The 19,958-nt window shown below is 44.8% G+C and overlaps 1 protein-coding gene across 1 annotated transcript; it reads right to left on the bottom strand.

Moving 5' to 3' along the window:
• Positions 1-1,178: 1,178 nt before the first annotated feature.
• LOC120019131 (cytosolic 5'-nucleotidase 1A-like) lies at positions 1,179-18,706 on the bottom strand. The gene is made up of 6 exons (XM_038962404.1): positions 18,596-18,706; positions 18,292-18,465; positions 13,645-13,774; positions 9,414-9,536; positions 2,255-2,442; positions 1,179-1,658 (listed from the first exon to the last, which is right to left on the bottom strand). Exons 1-6 carry the CDS (start codon positions 18,704-18,706, stop codon positions 1,281-1,283), a joined length of 1,104 nt encoding a protein of 367 aa, XP_038818332.1. The 3' UTR covers positions 1,179-1,280.
• Positions 18,707-19,958: the final 1,252 nt, after the last annotated feature.

Here is a 19,958-nt window from a genome sequence, read left to right as displayed (position 1 = left end):
CCAGCACAAGGTGCACCTGTGTAATGATCATGCTGTTTAATCAGCTTCTTGATATGCCACACCTGTCAGATGGATGGATTATCATGGCAAAGAAGAAATGCTGACAAACATGGATGTAAATTTGTGCACAACATTTGAGAGAAATTAGCTTTTTGTGCGTATGGAACATTTCTGGGATCTTTTATTTCAGCTCATGAAACATGGGAAAAACACTTTATATGTTGCATTTATATATAGAACCCTTTAGAACCCTTTATGTTCAGTTAAAACTGAAAAAATAAACAAAAAATTGTGTAAATTCAGCTGTAAACTATTTGGAACACAATGCCTGACACGTAACATTTTACTAGTGAAACAGATATGTTGAACTAGCTTGCTTGAGGTTTTGACATAACCATATAGCCTAATACAGCTTTTCTAAGAGCAAGGGGAGGTTGCTTACATCTAAAAATGTGTATTATTAAATGTAATAAGAAAATGGAATAGATTAGAACAATGCATGGATAGTAAAAAGAATGATTGAATATTAAAGTGTTGCTTCTAAAGTTCAGTACATTTCAACCAATATTTTTGTCGTGCTCACTGCTCACGAGCCAAAATGGGTCCCCGAAAAATATGCACAATTGTGTACTACATCATCCATTTTGTGTGATGTCATGTCCTGCAAAAAAAAAAATGCAATTCGTATAATATGGTACGAGTTTGTAAGTGCTTAAGATCCCGACTGCATCTAAGTGTAAATAATAAATAATAATGTGTTAATGTCTGTTTTTGTATGGTGTGCAGTAAAACCAAAATGCATATTTTTTTGCAGCGCTTCATATCAATAACCATTCTACCTTGTAAGAGCTCCCTTTCATACGTTTACTAGAGTGCACATATCTAAAGATATAAAATACACTTTGCTAAATATACTTGTGTAAAATTTGAACACACTATGACATTTTCATTTTTTTTAAATACATATTTTACCAAATACTATTAAAGACTATAAGTGATGGCGATGAGTATTGTAGGAAAGTGATTCTTTCTCTCCTTATGACAGAGAACGTTAGATGACATTGGTCCCTGATGTGAGTATTACATCTACAGTCCTAAACAATGTGTTTTTCTCTCCTGTTAATACAACATTCTCTGATAAAGATGTTTGTAATAAAGTGTTAAAAAGATAAATAATACAAAATCCTGATAAACAATAAAGGTCCTACAGCTGATGACAGGGTTGTGTGCAACTAAGCATTTGCATAACGTATGATATCTCCCCACCACTAGGAGGCTCTTCACTTCTTGTCTTTGACATCTTTGTCAGGCTGCTCAATAAGTTCCCCCTTGTGATACTTCTGTCCGATCCCATAAGGCACGTGTGCAGCGATGGTCCCCAGCTCCTTGGCTCCCTCGATGTGGAACATCTGGTCGTCGAAAAATATGTGGGGCCGGATTATCTGCAGGAGGGGCCCTTTGGGGGCCCCAGCTAGGAACAGGGCTTCGTCGATCTCCAGGCCCCAGCTCCTGAGGGTCTTGAGGGCACGGGCCCCTGAGCTGGCTGCACTGCGGGCTGTTACCAGGTAGGTACGAATGGGGCAGTTCATACGCTCATTCTTGGCGTAGAACTTTCTCTGGAGCTTCCCCAGTGCCTCCAGGAAACACTTCAAGGGACCCTGAGAGAAACAAATGAGACATAGGGTTAGCATAGTATTGTTTTTACTTTCGTCCAAAATCAAAGTAAATAATACATATCAATGGGTTATTGGGATAGTCCCCTATTATAGATGGTCTTTAGATGCTCAAACTATCACCAAGATATTAACTGCCAATGTTGATATGCAACAACTTGGTACGATTAAGGTAAGGGTTACGTCAGGGATTAGGTATAGTGGGATAGTTAGTTTAAAAGTTTTTTGCTAGTTAGTTGAAAATCTATAACCCCTGTATACACTCTTATAAAAAAGGGTTACAAAAGGGTTCTTCGGCTGTCCCCACAGGATAACCCTGTTTGGTTCCTGTTAGAACCCTTTTTGGTCCCGGGTAGAACCCTTTTGAGTTCCATGTAAAACCCTCTGTGGAAAGGGTTCTACCTGGAACCAAAAAGGGTTTATCAAAGGGTTTCCTATGGGGACAGCCAAAGAACCCCTTTACATTGTAGATAGCCCATTTTTTCTAACAGTGTAGGAGACTCCAAATAAGGAAATCTGAAGAAAAAAAACATCTACATAAAATGTAGGCATGTAGTACTTCAGAATCCTCTCGTGATCACCTTTTTAAGAGGTATGTTCTCAAACTCCTGCTCGTGCTCAAAGAACTTATCCAGGCCACGTTGTTTCGCGATGATCTCCGACTCATCAGAGAAGAGGACAGCGTCTCCGTCAAAGGCTACTTTCAGCTGTGTGTCGGACAGCTGGTTTTCCACATCTCCAGATGTAAACATGGTCGCTGCAGCAATGCCTGTTTATAAAATATTATTAGGGTTTTATACATTCTCATAACAAATAATCTCATAATCTTTAAATATTAATAATAGTTAATAATCTTAAAATATTTCTGTTCCAAAGAAACGTGTCCATAAACCAGAATACACATTTAATTGTTGCTGGAATTTATTTGTTGCTCGAAGCAGCCAACCCCCTGGTCCTTGTCCTAGGAATTGGTCATTTTAGGGATTTGAATCTGGATTGGCTATTTCAGGCCTCAGATCAATTTATGAGTATAACCTTGTTAGGTTCTTATTGATTGATTTAAGTCTTACTAATAACCCCCATAAATAGTGTCTAGTGCAGGTATGCCCAAACTGGGGTACACACAATGCCATCCGGGGAACGCAAAATAAAAATCTGATTCACATTTTTTTAAATGAAAATAAAGACACAATTAGTAGCCTCGTTTCACTGGCAAAAAATAAAATTAAACCACTTAGTGATCAGCGAAGTAACAACACAATGTCAAATACAGGTAGCCTAGTCAAATAATTAACATCCAATCACATTAACCGTTACTCTCTCACGGGAATTCCACTAACGGTCCGTATGTAGCCAAACATAGCAGCTGCTCATTCCGTTGGCTTGAAAATGTATAAATGGTTAAAAAAAAGTAAGGCCCGCATTCCAGCTCTACTGGTAGTACTGCTACTACCAGCAGTGCTATACCTGCACCTGTCGATGACACAAGTTGTTCTGCTTCCACGAGCACATCCAATGCTAGCATCAGTAATTCTACATTTGTTGTTAGCCAGCTAGCATGGACACTGACAGTTGTGAATCCGATGCAGCCGAAGAGCTACTGACCCCTTACCCGGGAAAGCACCGAACAACAGGACATTGGACCATTGAGGAGGCGCTAATACGATGAGCACTACATTGATTTGGGGTTCACTTATATTGGGAGTAGTGCCTTTCCTCAGCCACAGTGTGTTATATGTGCAAAAGTACTATGTCACAACTCGATGAATCCTTCACTCTTGCGCAGACATTTAGAAACAAACATGCCAATTTGAAAAATAAGCAGCGGGAGTGGTTTGAGCAAGAATTAAGATGACTTTCGAGTAGTAAGACATGTATAAAAGCAACAGATACCATTAATAAGAAGGGGCTAGAAGTGTCTTATATGGTGAGCTACCGAGTGGCTATGACAGGGAAGCCCCATACTATTGTGGAGGACTTAGCTGCTGCTGAGGATATGGCTGGGACAATGCTGGGGGGAAAAGGCCCAAAAAACTATACAGACAAAGACTTCATCAAACAACACTGTTTCACAACACGTCAGTGACATGGCAGGAGATGTTTTGAAACAATTAACATACAACATATAAGCCAGTGAATTCTATGCGTTACAACTGGATGAGTCAACAGACGTGGCAGACCTAGCACAGCTCCTGGTATATGTTACGGTTATGGGGGGGTCAATTAAGGAAGACATCCTCTACAAAGGCAACCTGCCTAAATGACTACAGACCCGTAGCACTCACGTCCGTAGCCATGAAGTGTTATGAAAGGCTGGTAAGGGCTCACAACACCATTATCCCAGAAACCCTAGACCCACTCCAATTTGCATACCGCCCAAACAGATCCACAGATGATGCAATCTCTATTGCACTCCACACTGCCCTTTCCTACCTGGACAAAAGGAACACTTATGTGAGAATGCTGTTCATTAACTACAGCTCAGCGTTCAACACCATAGTGCCCATGAAGCTCATCACTAAGCTAAGGATCCTGGGTCTAAACACCTCCCTCTGCAACTGGATCCTGGACTTCCTGATGGGCCGCCCCCAGGTGGTGAGGGTAGGTAGCAACACATCTGCCACGCTGATCCTCAACATTGGAGCTCCCCAGGGGTGCGTGCTCAGTCCCCTCCTGTACTCCCTGTTCACCCATGACTGCATGGCCAGGCACGACTCCAACATGATCATTAAGTTTTCCGACAACACAACAGTGGTAGGCCTGATCACCGACAACGATGAGACAGCCCATAGGGAGGAGGTCAGAGACCTGGCCAGGTGGTGCCAGAATAACAACCTATCCCCCAACGTAACCAAGACTAAGGAGATGATTGTGGACTACAGGAAAAGGAGGACCGAGCACGCCCCCATTCTCATCGACGGGGCTGTAGTGGAGCAGGTTGAGAGCTTCAAGTTCCTTGGTGTCCACATCAACAACAAACTAGAATGGTCCAAACACACCAAGACAGTCGTGAAGAAGGCACGACAAAGCCTATTCCCCCTCAGGAAACTAAAAAGATTTGACATGGGTCTTGAGATCCTCAAAAGGTTCTACAGCTGCAACATCGAGAGCATCCTGACTGGTTGCATCACTGCCTGGTACGGCAATTTCTCGGCCTCGGCCTCGGCCTCTGACCGCAAGGCACAACAGAGGGTAGTGCGTATGGCCCAGTACATCACTGGGGCTAAGCTGCCTGCCAACCAGGACCTCTACACCAGGTGGTGTCAGAGGAAGGCCCTAAAAAATGTCATAGACCCCAGCCACCCCAGTCATAGACTGTTCTCTCTACTACCGCATGGCAAGCGGTACCGGAGTGCCAAGTCTAGGACAAAAAGTCTTCTCAACAGTTTTTACCCCCAAGCCATAAGACTCCTGAACAGGTAATCAAATGGCTACCCGGACTATTTGCCCCCCCCCCCCCCCCCCCCCACCACTATTTTTACGCTGCTGCTACTCTCTGTTTATCATATATGCATAGTCACTTTAACTATATATTCATGTACATACTACCTCAATTGGCCCGACCAACCAGTGCTCCTGCACATTGGCTAACCGGGCTATCTGCATTATTTTACGCTACTGCTACTCTCTGTTCATCATATATGCATAGTCACTTTAACCATATCTACATGTACATACTACCTCAACCAGCCTGACTAACCGGTGTCTGTATGTAGCCTTGCTACTTTTATAGTCTCGCTACTGTATATAGCCTGTCTTTTTACTGTTGTTTTATTTCTTTACTTACCTATTGTTCACCTAACACCTTTCTTGCACTATTGGATAGAGCCTGTAAGTAAGCATTTCACTCTACGGTCTACACCTGTTGTATTTGGCGCATGTGACAAATACACTTTGATTTGATTTGATAACCGGTGTCTGTATGTAGCCTCGCTACTTTTATAGCCTCGCTACTGTTATTTTCCACTGTCCTTTTACTGTTGCTATATTTCTTTACTTACCTATTGTTCACCTAATACCTTTTTTGCACTTTTGGTTAGAGCCTGTAAGTAAGCATTTCACTGTAAGGTCTACACCTGTTGTATTCGGCGCACGTGACAAATACACTTTGATTTAATTTGATTCTGCAAACCATTGGAAACCAGGACAACAGGAGAGGATATTTTTAAAGTACTGGACAGCTTTGTGACATCAAATGGACTTTGGTGGTCAAGATGTGTTGGTATCTGTACTGATGGCGCAAAAGCCATGACAGGGAGACATAGTGGATTGCTCCTGACGCCACTTGGGTACACTGCAGCATCCACCAAGAGGCTATTGCTGCCAAAGGAATGCCTGACAGCTTGAAATAGGTTCTGGACACTACAGTGAAAATGGTTAACTTTGTTAAAGCAAGGCCCCTGAACTCTCGTGTATTTTCTGCATTATGCAATGATATGGGCAGCGACCATGTAACGCTTTTTTTTTGTGTGTGCAAATTAACTCAAGCTTACGGACAATGTCAAATGTGATATAGCGAAGCACCTGAGTGAGTTGGGTGCGCAATTACGCAGGTACTTTCCTGAAACGGATGACACAAACAACTTGATTCGTTATCCCTTTCATGCCGTGCCTCCAGTTCACTTACCGATATCTGAACAAGATAGCCTCATCGAAATTGCAACAAGCGGTTCTGTGAAAATTGAATTTAAATCACTGCCAGATTTCTGGAATAGGCTGCGCTCAGAGTATCCTGCCTTAGCAAATAACGCAGTTAAGACACTGATTCCCTTTGCAACCACGTACCTATGTGAGAGTGGATTCTCAGCCATCAATAGCATGAAAACGAAATACAGGCACAGACTGTGTGTGGGAAAAGACAGAGACTCTTTCCAATACAACCCAACATTGCAGAGTTATGTGCATCCTTTCAAGCACACCCTTCTCATTAACCTGTGGTGAATTATTCACAATTTTCGATGAACAAGTAAGGTTTTATATGTTAGATGGCTAAGAGCAAAATTATTGATTATTATTATATTATTATTTGTGCCCTGGTCCTATAAGAGCTTTGTCACTTCCCACGAGCCGGGTTGTGACAAAAACTCACACTCATTCTTATGTTTAATAAATATATTGTATAGTGTGTGTGTGGCAGGCTTACAATGATGGCAAAAAACATTTGAAAGTGTGCTGACCCTGGTGCTGGAGGGGGTACGCAGCTGACCCTGGTGCTGGAGGGTGTACGCAGCAGGAGGGGTAAATAAACATAAGTTCAACTGTAACACACACACATACATATACATACACATATATACAGTTGAAGTCGGAAGTTTAGATACACCTTAGTCAAATACATTTCAACTCAGTTTCACAATTCCTGACATTTAATCCAAGTAAAAATTCCCTGTTTTAGGTCAGTAAGATCACCACTTTATTTTAAGAATGTGAAATGTCAGTATAATAGTAGAGATAATTATTTATTTCAGCTTTTATTTCTTTCATCACATTCCCAGTGGGTCAGAAGTTTACATACACTCAATTTGTATTTAGTAGCATTGCCTTTAAATTGTTTAACTTCGGTCAAACGTTTCAGGCAGCCTTCCACAAGCTTCAACAATAAGTTGGGTGAATTTTGGCCCATTCTTCCTGCCAGAGCTGGTATAACTGAGTCAGGTTTCTAGGCCTCCTTGCTCGCACACACTTTTTCATTTCTGCCCACAAATGTTCTATGGGATTGTGAGGTCAGGGCTTTGTGATGGCCACTCCAATACCTTGACTTTGTTGTCCTTAAGCCATTTTGCCACAACTTTGGAAGTATGCTTGGGGTCATTGTCCATTTGGAAGACCCATTTGCGACCAAGCTTTAACTTCCTGACTGATGTCTTGAGATGTTGCTTCAATATATCCACATCATTTTCCGTCCTCATGATGCCATCTACTTTGTGAAGTGCACCAGTCCCTCCTGCAACGAAGCACCCCCACAACATGATGCTGTCACCTCCGTGCTTCACGGTTGGGATGGTGTTCTTCGGCTTGCAATCATCCCCCTTTTTCCTCCAAACATAAAGATGGTCATTATGGCCAAACAGTTCTATTTTTGTTTCACCAGACCAGAAGACATTTCTCCAAAAAGTACGATCTTTGTCCCCATGTGTAGTTGCAAACCGTAGTCTGGCTTTTTTATGGCGGTTTTGGAGCAGTGGCTTCTCCTTGCTGTGTGGCCTTTCAGGTTATGTCGATATAGGACTCGTTTTACTGTGGATATAGATACTTTTGTACCTGTTTCCTCCAGTATCTTCACAAGGTCCTTTGCTGTTGTTCTGTGATTGATTTGCACTTTTCGCACCAAAGTACGTTCATCTCTAGGAGACAGAACGAGTCTCCTTCCGGAGCGGTATGACTGCTGCGGGGACCCATGGTGTTTATACTTGCGTACTATTGTTTGAACAGATGAATGTGGTACCTTCAAGCATTTGGAAATTGCTCCCAAGCATGAAGCAGACTTGTGGAGGTCTACAATGTTTTTTCTGAGGTCTTGGCTGATTTCTTTTGATTTTCCCATGATGTCAAGCAAAGAGGCACTGAGTTTGAAGGTAGGCCTTGAAATACATCCACAGGTGGACCTCCAATTGACTCAAATGATAGCGATTAGCCTATCAGAAACTTCTAAAGCCATGACATCCTTTTCTGGAATTTTCCAAGCTGTTTAAAGGCACAGTCAACTTAGTGTATGTAAACTTCTGACTCACTGGAATTGTGATACAGTGAATTATAAGTTAAATAATCTGTCTGTAAACAATTGTTATAAAAATGACTTGTGTCATGCACAAAGTAGATGTCCCTCCGACTTCCCAAAACTAAAGTTTGATAAACAAGAAATTTGAGGAGAGGTTGAAAAACAAGTTTTAATGACTCCAACCTAAGTGTATGTAAACTTCCGACTTCAACTGTATTGTATTATATATACACACACACACACACACACACACACACACACACACACACACACACACACACACACACACACACACACACACACACACACACATACATAACAAAGACAGTACATTATGAAGATAAAACTGCTTCTCCAATTAAAATCCCCGATCACACTTGTAGGCCGTGTCATGGCAACGTTGGCTAAATAAGCTCATGCGTAAATACATGTCATCAGGTCTAAGTCGTCTCACGCCGAACTGCACATCTGCAGGCCGTCAAATCAAAGCCTCTCCTTCAATTTAAAGCAGGTTTTGACAAAAATTTAAATGTGTAATTTTCACAAAGTTGGGGTAATAACATGTTCAACTACTTAAGACATTGGCTCCAATCTAGGATGTGCCTTAATGAACAACTAAGGAATAATTCTTCACTTCTCTCACTGACTTCTCAAACCCCGGCCTGGACTGTTTTGTCTGTTTCAAAAGCTTTCCTGGAAGTGTCGTGATGTTGTACTTCTGGGTTTAGGAAATCCCAGTGGAGGCTGGTTGGAGGAGCTATAGGAGGACAGGTTCATTGTAATGGCTAGAATGGAATATATGGAAGGGTAACAAACACATCACACCACATGTTTGACCACGTTCCATTGATTCCATTACAGCCATTACAATGAGTCACAACAGCATCATCCATGCATTACAGCTGTAGGCTATACTATAAAGTGTTACCACAATGTACATCTACAGTTGTTGACTTAGCACCCATGCTAAGCTAAACCAGTTAAATCCCTAGAGGCCAAAAAACAATGGCATCACCACCTACCCTCCTCAATGGCCTCGGTGACTTTCTCTCCATCCTTGGAGAGGTACAGGTTGGTCATGTAGGCCTTCAGATAGCCAATGGGGCTTTGCCCTCCGGTCATACAGAATCTCTCAATAGTTAAATCTGTCAGATAGACGAAACAACAAAAACATTATCACCGTATAGAAATGTGATGTATAGTTATCATGGTGGTAGCCAAAGATGGCCACTACATATCATGAACAACAGGCATAAACAATAAAAACAACATATTTGGTCAAAAGAGCAGCATTAAAGCTGCAAAATTTAACTTTTTAGTGCCCCAACCAAATGCACATAGTTATGAGTTATAGATCTTTCATTCTCATTGAAAGCAAATCTAACAAGGGGTAGTGTACAATACAAAAACACACAAACTTCCCCATGTCACACCCTGACCTAACTAAAATAATAATGAAAACAAAGATAACTAAGGCCAGGGTGTGACATAACCCCCCCCTTAAGGTGCGAACTCCGGGCGCACCAGCATAAAGTCTAGGGGAGGGTCTGGGTGGGCGTCTGTCCACGGTGGCGGCTCTGGCACTGGTCGTGGTCCCCACCCCACCATAGTCACTACCCGCTTTCGTATCCTCCTCCAAATGGCCACCCGCCAACTTAACCCCACTGGAATAAGGGGCAGCACCGGACTAAGTGGCAGCACCGGACTAAGGGGCAGCACCAGGATAAGGGGCAGCACCAGGATAAGGGGCAGCACCAGGATAAGGGGCAGCACCAGGATAAGGGGCAGCTCCGGACTGAGGGACGGCAGCTCCGGACTGAGGGACGGCAGCTCCGGACTGAGGGACGGCAGCTCCGGACTGAGGGACAGCACCGGACTGAGGGGCAGCACCGGACTGAATGGCGGATCCTGGCTGGCTGGCTCTGGCGGATCCTGGCTGGCTGGCGGATCCTGGCTGGACGGCTCTGGCGGATCCTGGCTGGACGGCTCTGGCGGATCCTGGCTGGACGGCTCTGGCGGATCCTGGCTGGACGGCTCTGGCGGATCCTGGCTGGACGGCTCATGGCTGGCTGACGGATCTGGCTGCTCATGGCTGGCTGACGGATCTGGCTGCTCATGGCTGGCTGACGGATCTGGCTGCTCATGGCTGGCTGACGGATCTGGCTGCTCATGGCTGGCTGACGGATCTGGCTGCTCATGGCTGGCTGACGGATCTGGCTGCTCATGGCTGGCGGAAGGCTCTGGCTGATCCTGTCTGGCGGAAGGCTCTGGCTGATCCTGTCTGGCGGAAGGCTCTGGCTGATCCTGTCTGGCGGAAGGCTCTGGCTGATCCTGTCTGGCGGAAGGCTTTGGCGGCTCCTGTCTGGCGGAAGACTCTAGCGGCTCCTGTCTGGCGGACGGCTCTAGCGGCTCCTGTCTGGCGGACGGCTCTGAAGGCTCATGGCAGACGGGCGGCTTTGCAGGCTCAGTACAGACGGGCGGCTTTGAATACTCAGTACAGACGGGCAGTTCATGCGGCGCTTGGCAGACGGACAGTTCAGACGGCGTTGGGCAGACGGGCAGTTCAGGCGCCGTTGGGCAGACGGGCAGTTCAGGCGCCGTTGGGCAGACGGGCAGTTCAGGCGCCGTTGGGCAGACGGCAGACTCTGGCCGGCTGAGACGCACTGTAGGCCTGGTGCGTGGTGCCGGAACTGGAGGTACCGGGCTGAGGACACGCATCTCAGGGCTAGTGCGGGGAGAAGGAACAGGGCATGCTGGACCCTGGGGACGCACATTAGGCCTAGTGCGTGGTGCCGGAACTGGTGGTACCGGGCTGAGGACACGCATCTCAGGGCTAGTGCGGGGAGCAGCAACAGGACGCACAGGACTCTGGGGACACACAGGAGGCTTGGTGCGTGGTGTAGGCACTGGTGGTAAAGGGCTGGAGACACGCACCATAGAGCTAGTGCGTGGAGGAGGCACAGGGCTCTGAAGACGCACAGGAAGCCTGGTGCGTGGTGTAAGCACTGGTGGTACTGGGCTGGAGCGGGGAGGTGGCGCCGGAAATACCGGACCGTGCAGGCGTACTGGCTCCCTTGAGCACTGAGCCTGTCCAACCTTACCTGGTTGTATGCTCCCCGTCGGCCGACCAGTGCGGGGAGGTGGAATAACCCGCACCGGGCTATGTAGGCGAACCGGGGACACCATGCGTAAGGCTGGTGCCATGTAAGCCGGCCCGAGGAGACGCACTGGTGGCCAGATGCGTTGGGCCGGCTTCATGACATCCGGCTCAACGCTCAATCTAGCCCGGCCGATACGTGGAGCTGGAATGTACCGAACCGGGCTATGCACACGTACAGGAGACACCATGCGCTCTACTGCGTAACACGGTGTCTGCCCGTACTCTCGCTCTCCACGGTAAGTACAGGGAGTAGGCGCAGGTCTCCTACCTGACTTCGCCACACTCCCTTTAAGGCCCCCCCCAAGAAATTTTTGGGTTGTACTCATGGGCTTCCAGCCTTGCTTCCGTGCTGCCTCCTCATATCGCCTCCTCTCGGCTTTAGCTGCCTCCAGCTCTTCACGAGGGAGGCGATATTCTCCCGGTTGTGCCCAAGGTCCCTTACCATCCAGTATCTCCTCCCATGTCCATGAATCCTGTGTAGGTGGGTCCTGTTGCCGCTTGACACGCCGCTTGGTCCTAGATTGGTGGGTAATTCTGTCACGATCGTCTAAGGGTGAGAGAGAGGACCAAGGCGCAGCGTGTGCAAAATACATCTTCTTTTAATAGAAGAGAGAAAAACACAAAACGAACACTATACACATAGACTAACAAAATAACAAACTGACGACCGTGAAGCTAATAAGACAAATAGTGCTGACACAAACACTACACATAGACAATTACCCACAAACAGCTAAAGCCTATGGCTGCCTTAAATATGGCTCCCAATCAGAGACAACAATAACCAGCTGTCTCTGATTGAGAACCAATTCAGGCAACCATAGACTTTCCTAGACACCTACACTGAACACTAACCCATCTACTCTATTTAACCCCCTAAACCATACAACACCCTAGACCAGGGGTGTCAAACTCATTCCACGGAGGGCCTAGTGTCTGCAGGTTTTTGGTTTTTCCTTTCAATAAAGCCCTAGACAACCAGGTGTGGGGAGTTCCTAACTAATTAGTGATGTTAATTCATCAATCAAGTACAAGGGAGGAGCGAAAACCCGCAGACACTCGGCCCCCCGTGGAATGAGTTTGACACCTGTGCCCTAGACAATACAAAAACACACAAACTTCCCCATGTCACACCCTGACCTAACTAAAATAATAATGAAAACAAAGATAACTAAGGCCAGGGTGTGATAGGTAGATATCTTCTATTTGTATGCTTCCCGTTAAGTAATTTTTTTTCATCTTTTACTTTCAGTTTTGTATACCAGGTGAAAATACAATATTTTTGTTTATGGAAAATATATTTCACAGCAGTTTAGATACTCATTGTAATGTTTGTTTCGAATTTTTTTGAATTTTAGCAACAAGGAAATGACGGAGCGATTTCTGCCTATTGTACCTTTTAAATTGTATGTCCAATCATTCAATGGACCCTAAGAAAGAGCACCACCAACTGGTGCTGGTATAAATATATAGGTACAACTGTCCCAGAGTCCCGGTAAGACGACTGATAACAAGCAGGAGATAGGGATACATACAATTCACACTTTATTGCCTATTCACCAAACAGACACACACGACTTTGCAGAGGGAACTAGTAGTATTGATAGTGTATAGTGTCAAAGATGCTTGGTCAGGGAATGTCCAAAGTCAGAAATGTTCATGTAGAAGGTCCAGAAATTAGTTAAGGTGGTGCAGGGATCTTATGACATGTTGTCTCTGCAACCCTAAGTTCAAAGACTGTGTTGCGGGTTTGAAATCCCCACCAAGTACAGCCTGTGATTGACTGACCAGGTCACATTAATCTAACCGGGGGAGAGTGTTCTGGAAGGGCATTTTGCAACCCCCTAGCAACAGAGTAGACAGGGCCAGAGGTGTGAAGCCGGGGGATGGTAACCGCTGCTGGGCTGGAGTTTCTCTCTAAAGTTTGTGTCTCTGTGTCCCAGGGCCAGAGAGAGGGTTTGAGATAGGGTTTTTAACAGGCCCCATAATTTACATTCCAAAACCGCTGTTTCTTATAACATCGTAGGCGATGCAGTAACATTGCAGTAGGAGTGGCAGAACATGTAGGCGTGTTGTATGCGTGTTATACGGACCGTAGTGGTTGATGCTGTTGATGAGGCGCACCCCGACCTGGGCGTGGTTATTAGTCATCAGGACGATATCAAACAGTTCCTCACTGTCGGGGTAGAGCTGCCTCAGTCTGGAGTTTACCGTCATCAGAGCCTGCAGTGTGTGTGTGTGAGAGTGTGTTTTCAGGGATTAAGAAACGATGACACAACCTGGCTGGTTTGTACTAGACTAGACCAACTACAACCTGGCTGGTTTGTACTAGACTAAACAAACTACAACCTGGCTGGTTTGTACTAGACCGACTACAACCTGGCTGGTGTGTACTAGACTAGACCAACTACAACCTGGCTGGTTTGTACTAGACCGACTATAACCTGGCTGGTGTGTACTAGACTAGACCAACTACAACCTGGCTGGTTTATACTAGACTAGACCAACTACAACCTGGCTGGTGTGTACTAGACTAGACCGACTACAACCTGGCTGGTTTGTACTAGACTAGACCAACTACAACCTGGCTGGTTTGTACTAGACTAGACCAACTACAACCTGGCTGGTGTGTACTAGACTAGACCGACTACAACCTGGCTGGTGTGTACTAGACTAGACCAACTACAACCTGGCTGGTTTATACTAGACTAGACCAACTACAACCTGGCTGGTGTGTACTAGACTAGACCGACTACAACCTGGCTGGTTTATACTAGACTAGACCGACTACAACCTGGCTGGTTTGTACTAGACTAGACCAACTACAACCTGGCTGGTGTGTACTAGACTAGACCAACTACAACCTGGCTGGTGTTTACTATACTAGACCGACTACAACCTGGCTGGTTTATACTAGACTAGACCGACTACAACCTGGCTGGTGTGTACTAGACTAGACCGACTACAACCTGGCTGGTTTATACTAGACTAGACCGACTACAACCTGGCTGGTGTGTACTAGACTAGACCGACTACAACCTGGCTGTTGTGTACTAGACTAGACCAACTACAACCTGGCTGGTTTGTACTAGACCAACTACAACCTGGCTGGTTTGTACTAGACTAGACCAACTACAACCTGGCTGGTGTGTACTAGACTAGACCAACTACAACCTGGCTGGTGTGTACTAGACTAGACCAACTACAACCTGGCTGGTGTGTACTAGACCAACTACAACCTGGCTGGTGTGTACTAGACTAGACAAACTACAACCTGGCTGGTGTGTACTAGACTAGACCAACTACAACCAGGCTGGTGTGTACTAGACTAGACAAACTACAACCTGGCTGGTGTGTACTAGACCAACTACAACCTGTCTGGTTTGTACTAGACTAGACCAACTACAACCTGGCTGGTGTGTACTAGACTAGACCAACTACAACCTGGCTGGTTTGTACTAGACCGACTACAACCTGGCTGGTTTGTACTAGACCAACTACAACCTGGCTGGTGTGTACTAGACTAGACCAACTACAACCTGGCTGGTTTGTATTAAACTAGACAAACTACAACCTGGCTGGTGTGTACTAGACTAGACCAACTAAAACCTGGCTGGTTTGTACTAGACTAGACCGACTACAACCTGGCTGGTTTGTACTAGACTAGACCAACTAAAACCTGGCTGGTTTGTATTAAACTAGACAAACTACAACCTGGCTGGTGTGTACTAGATTAGACCAACTACAACCTGGCTGGTTTGTACTAGACTAGACCGACTACAACCTGGCTGGTTTGTACTAGACTAGACAAACTACAACCTGGCTGGTTTGTATTAAACTAGACAAACTACAACCTGGCTGGTGTGTACTAGACTAGACCGACTACAACCTGGCTGGTTTGTATTAAACTAGACAAACTACAATCTGGCTGGTTTGTACTAGACTAGACCAACTACAACCTGTCTGGTGTGTATTAGACTAGACCAACTACAACCTGGCTGGTGTGTACTAGACTAGACCAACTACAACCTGGCTGGTTTGTACTAGACTAGACCAACTACAATCTGTCTGGTGTGTACTAGACTAGACCAACTACAACCTGTCTGGTTTGTACTAGACTAGACCAACTACAACCTGGCTGGTTTGTACTAGACCAACTACAACCTGGCTGGTTTGTACTAGACTAGACCAACTACAACCTGGCTGGTTTGTACTAGACTAGACCGACTACAACCTGGCTGGTTTGTACTAGACTAGACTGACTACAACCTGGCTGGTTTGTACTAGACTAGACCAACTACAACCTGGCTGGTTTGTACTAGACCAACTACAACCTGGCTGGTTTGTACTAGACTAGACCGACTACAACCTCGCTGGTTTGCACTAGACTAGACCAACTACAACCTGTCTGGTGTGTACTAGACTAGACCAACTACAACCTGGCTGGTTTGTACTAGACTAGACCGACTACAACCTGGCTGGTTTGTACTAGACTAGACCAACTACAACCTGGCTGGTGTGTACTAGACTAGACCGACTACAACCTGGCTGGTGTGTACTAGACCGACTACAACCTGGCTGGTTTGTACTAGACTAGACCAACTACAACCTGGCTGGTTTGTACTAGACTAGACCGACTACAACCTGGCTGGTTTGTACTAGACTAGACTGACTACAACCTGGCTGGTTTGTACTAGACTAGACCAACTACAACCTGGCTGGTTTGTACTAGACCAACTACAACCTGGCTGGTTTGTACTAGACTAGACCGACTACAACCTCGCTGGTTTGCACTAGACTAGACCAACTACAACCTGTCTGGTGTGTACTAGACTAGACCAACTACAACCTGGCTGGTTTGTACTAGACCGACTACAACCTGGCTGGTTTGTACTAGACCGACTACAACCTGGCTGGTTTGTACTAGACCGACTACAACCTGGCTGGTTTGTACTAGACTAGACCGACTACAACCTGGCTGGTTTGTACTAGACTAGACCAACTACAACCTGGCTGGTTTGTACTAGACTAGACCGACTACAACCTGGCTGGTTTGTACTAGACTAGACCGACTACAACCTGGCTGGTTTGTATTAAACTAGACAAACTACAACCTGGCTGGTGTGTACTAGACTAGACCAACTACAACCTGGCTGGTTTGTACTAGACTAGACCGACTACAACCTGGCTGGTTTGTACTAGACTAGACAAACTACAACCTGGCTGGTTTGTATTAAACTAGACAAACTACAACCTGGCTGGTGTGTACTAGACTAGACCGACTACAACCTGGCTGGTTTGTATTAAACTAGACAAACTACAATCTGGCTGGTTTGTACTAGACTAGACCAACTACAATCTGTCTGGTGTGTACTAGACTAGACCAACTACAACCTGGCTGGTGTGTACTAGACTAGACCAACTACAACCTGTCTGGTTTGTACTAGACTAGACCAACTACAACCTGGCTGGTTTGTACTAGACCAACTACAACCTGGCTGGTTTGTACTAGACTAGACCAACTACAACCTGGCTGGTTTGTACTAGACTAGACCGACTACAACCTGGCTGGTTTGTACTAGACTAGACTGACTACAACCTGGCTGGTTTGTACTAGACTAGACCAACTACAACCTGGCTGGTTTGTACTAGACCAACTACAACCTGGCTGGTTTGTACTAGACTAGACCGACTACAACCTGGCTGGTTTGTACTAGACTAGACCGACTACAACCTGGCTGGTTTGTACTAGACTAGACCAACTACAACCTGGCTGGTGTGTACTAGACTAGACCGACTACAACCTGGCTGGTTTGTACTAGACCGACTACAACCTGGCTGGTTTGTACTAGACCGACTACAACCTGGCTGGTTTGTACTAGACTAGACCGACTACAACCTGGCTGGTTTGTACTAGACTAGACCGACTACAACCTGGCTGGTTTGTACTAGACTAGACCAACTACAACCTGGCTGGTTTGTACTAGACCGACTACAACCTGGCTGGTTTGTACTAGACTAGACCAACTACAACCTGGCTGGTTTGTACTAGACTAGACCGACTACAACCTGGCTGGTTTGTACTAGACTAGACCAACTACAACCTGGCTGGTTTGTACTAGACCAACTACAACCTGGCTGGTTTGTACTAGACCGACTACAACCTGGCTGGTGTGTACTAGACTGAAAGCCACGGGTCCAATAAGCCACGGCTCCAATCTGATAGACAGCCACCTCTACAATATATCATCAAAAATGCTCAAAACTGAACACCTCCCATCACAAAAATGTTCCTTTTCAAACCTTTACACAAGGGTTCCTCGAATTAACTTTTCAGAGGGGTTCCTCAAGGAAACCTTTTTCAACTGGAAAGGTTCTGTAGGTGTGGCAACCCTAAAGGTTATTCCAGGCACCTTTACTTCTAAGAGTATAGAGCAGCTTAAATAGGGAAAAACAAGAATATTCTGCCAAAGTGTCATTCATGCATTGATGTGTAGATGGTGCCTAACAGTGGGAAACAACATTGCTTATTGTAATTCTGAGCAAAACACTATTCTAGATACATTACACAAATTCCATCTAGGCCTAAAGACATTGGCAACACAGAGTGAATGAGGTTTCCCTTTCACCTACAATACAGAATCTATATGAAGTCGTAGCACAACCCCACCCTCTGATACTCCCATGCACAGACATGCAGGTAGTCCATATCTTTAGTTAATTCAATCCCTCTAATATACCTTCACAAGGGGAAACGCAACACCTGGCATGAGCGGTTCATTCTCGTGCTTTTGTTGATTCATGTAGGCCATATACTTCTCGACTCCCTCTTCCTCATAGATCTTCCTTTCCTCAACCATGTTGAACAGGGTGCGAGAGGAGACGGCGATTGTCACGGCATTTTGGGGTTTGGGCTATTTGGAAAGCAAGATTATAAAGCAAAAATTTTGATGAAAGAAATGTACCAATATTGTACATTTAAAAATAATGATTTTATAGGCAAAAGGCAAACAACAGCTGCAAATGTAAAAATGTATCACTTACGGGTTTAGGTTTCTTTGTTTTTAAACTGTCAGAACAGGCTTTTGATGCTGCCCAGTCCTTTTCCTCTCCAGTGTGAGTGGCTGCTGGATTGGTAGGTTTGATTTCACTCATATTTGGCCTGGGATGGAAATAATCCATAACACTGATTCCAAATGTAGATGATCAGAACAAACAATGACAGGCAAGTTTATGGAAATGTTTGGATGGGCGAGCCTACAGTAACTCTGTTGTTCAGCATTCTCTTACATCAGAACTGACATGTCATATAACTCGCAAACACTCATGGGACAGGCCGAAGGTCACTCTGACTATCACTGTTTTGCCAGTTCACTTCACCTATTTTGTGGTCTGAGTCTTCTTTGCATTCACATTGTTATGTTTAGAAAGGAACCAAGATCTTTTTCCAACATTCACTCAATGCACTATGGGTGCAGGACAAGCCATTCCATCAGAACGTGTTATCGGACTGCTATATATACCTACTTACATTTTGGAAGCTAATAGATTGTATTTAGTTAAAAGATGAGACATAATAATTGTAATCAGAATATACAATTAACATGTAAATATTATTAGTAACAGAATAAATAGCAGAAGAATAACTGCAGATTAAATAATGCTGTAATTTAAATCTGTATACCCAATGTAGGCTACTGCCCCTTTAAGAGCTAGAAATAATTGTATACCCTATTTTGTGATTCTCACCAATTATGTTGTTGTCTTCGTGACCAATCTACTTTGCTGCTAGCTATTTGTAATGTTTTGTCTGCTGAGAGCTGTCCTCACATAATCGCATGGTTTGCTTTCACCGTAAAGTCTTTTTGAAATCTGACACGCCGGCTGGATTAACAACACGTTAAACTGTGTTTTGGTGTGATGCACTTGTGATTTCATGAAAATTAAATATTTTTCGAAATGTAATTTGAATTTGGCGCTCTGCAATTCACCGGATGTAGACGAAAATGATCCCGCTAAAGGGATCTGTGCGGCAGACGTTGACAGTTTTTTCTATTGTCTCTTTTTGGTCCATTTAGATTGTAAATTGTATACAAAAAAAATGTAAAAAATGTTATAGTTAAAAATGTTCATGTTTTACTGTGACTTGTAGACTCCTAAGTGGACCATAAGGTTAGAAACCAAACCAAATTTACCTCTCTGTGCTAGTATTTTCACGTCCGGATGAAAAGCGTGCCCAAAGTAAACTGCCTGCTACTCAGGCCCAGAAGCTAGGATATGCATATTATTAGTAGATTTGGATAGAAAACACTATGAAGTTTCTAAAACTGTTTGGATAATGTTTGTGAGTATAACAGAACTGATTTGGAAGGCGAAACCCCGAGCACAATCCATCCATGGAAAACAT

The sequence above is a fragment of the Salvelinus namaycush genome, chromosome 24 (assembly GCF_016432855.1).
Source record: "Salvelinus namaycush isolate Seneca chromosome 24, SaNama_1.0, whole genome shotgun sequence".
NCBI lineage: Eukaryota > Metazoa > Chordata > Actinopteri > Salmoniformes > Salmonidae > Salvelinus > Salvelinus namaycush.
This window is presented reverse-complemented; position numbering and strand designations above follow the sequence as displayed.

Bases quoted from the DNA above. Each gene is read 5' to 3' on its own strand.
- LOC120019131 (XM_038962404.1), bottom strand. From the start codon at position 18,706: ATGAGTGAAATCAAACCTACCAATCCAGCAGCCACTCACACTGGAGAG. The intron at 9,537-13,644 runs GTCCGTATAACA...TCTATCTGACAG, and splicing joins CAACAGCATCAACCACTACG to ATTTAACTATTGAGAGATTC. The intron at 2,443-9,413 runs GTAGGTGGTGAT...TTTTATAAACAG, and splicing joins CACCGAGGCCATTGAGGAGG to GCATTGCTGCAGCGACCATG.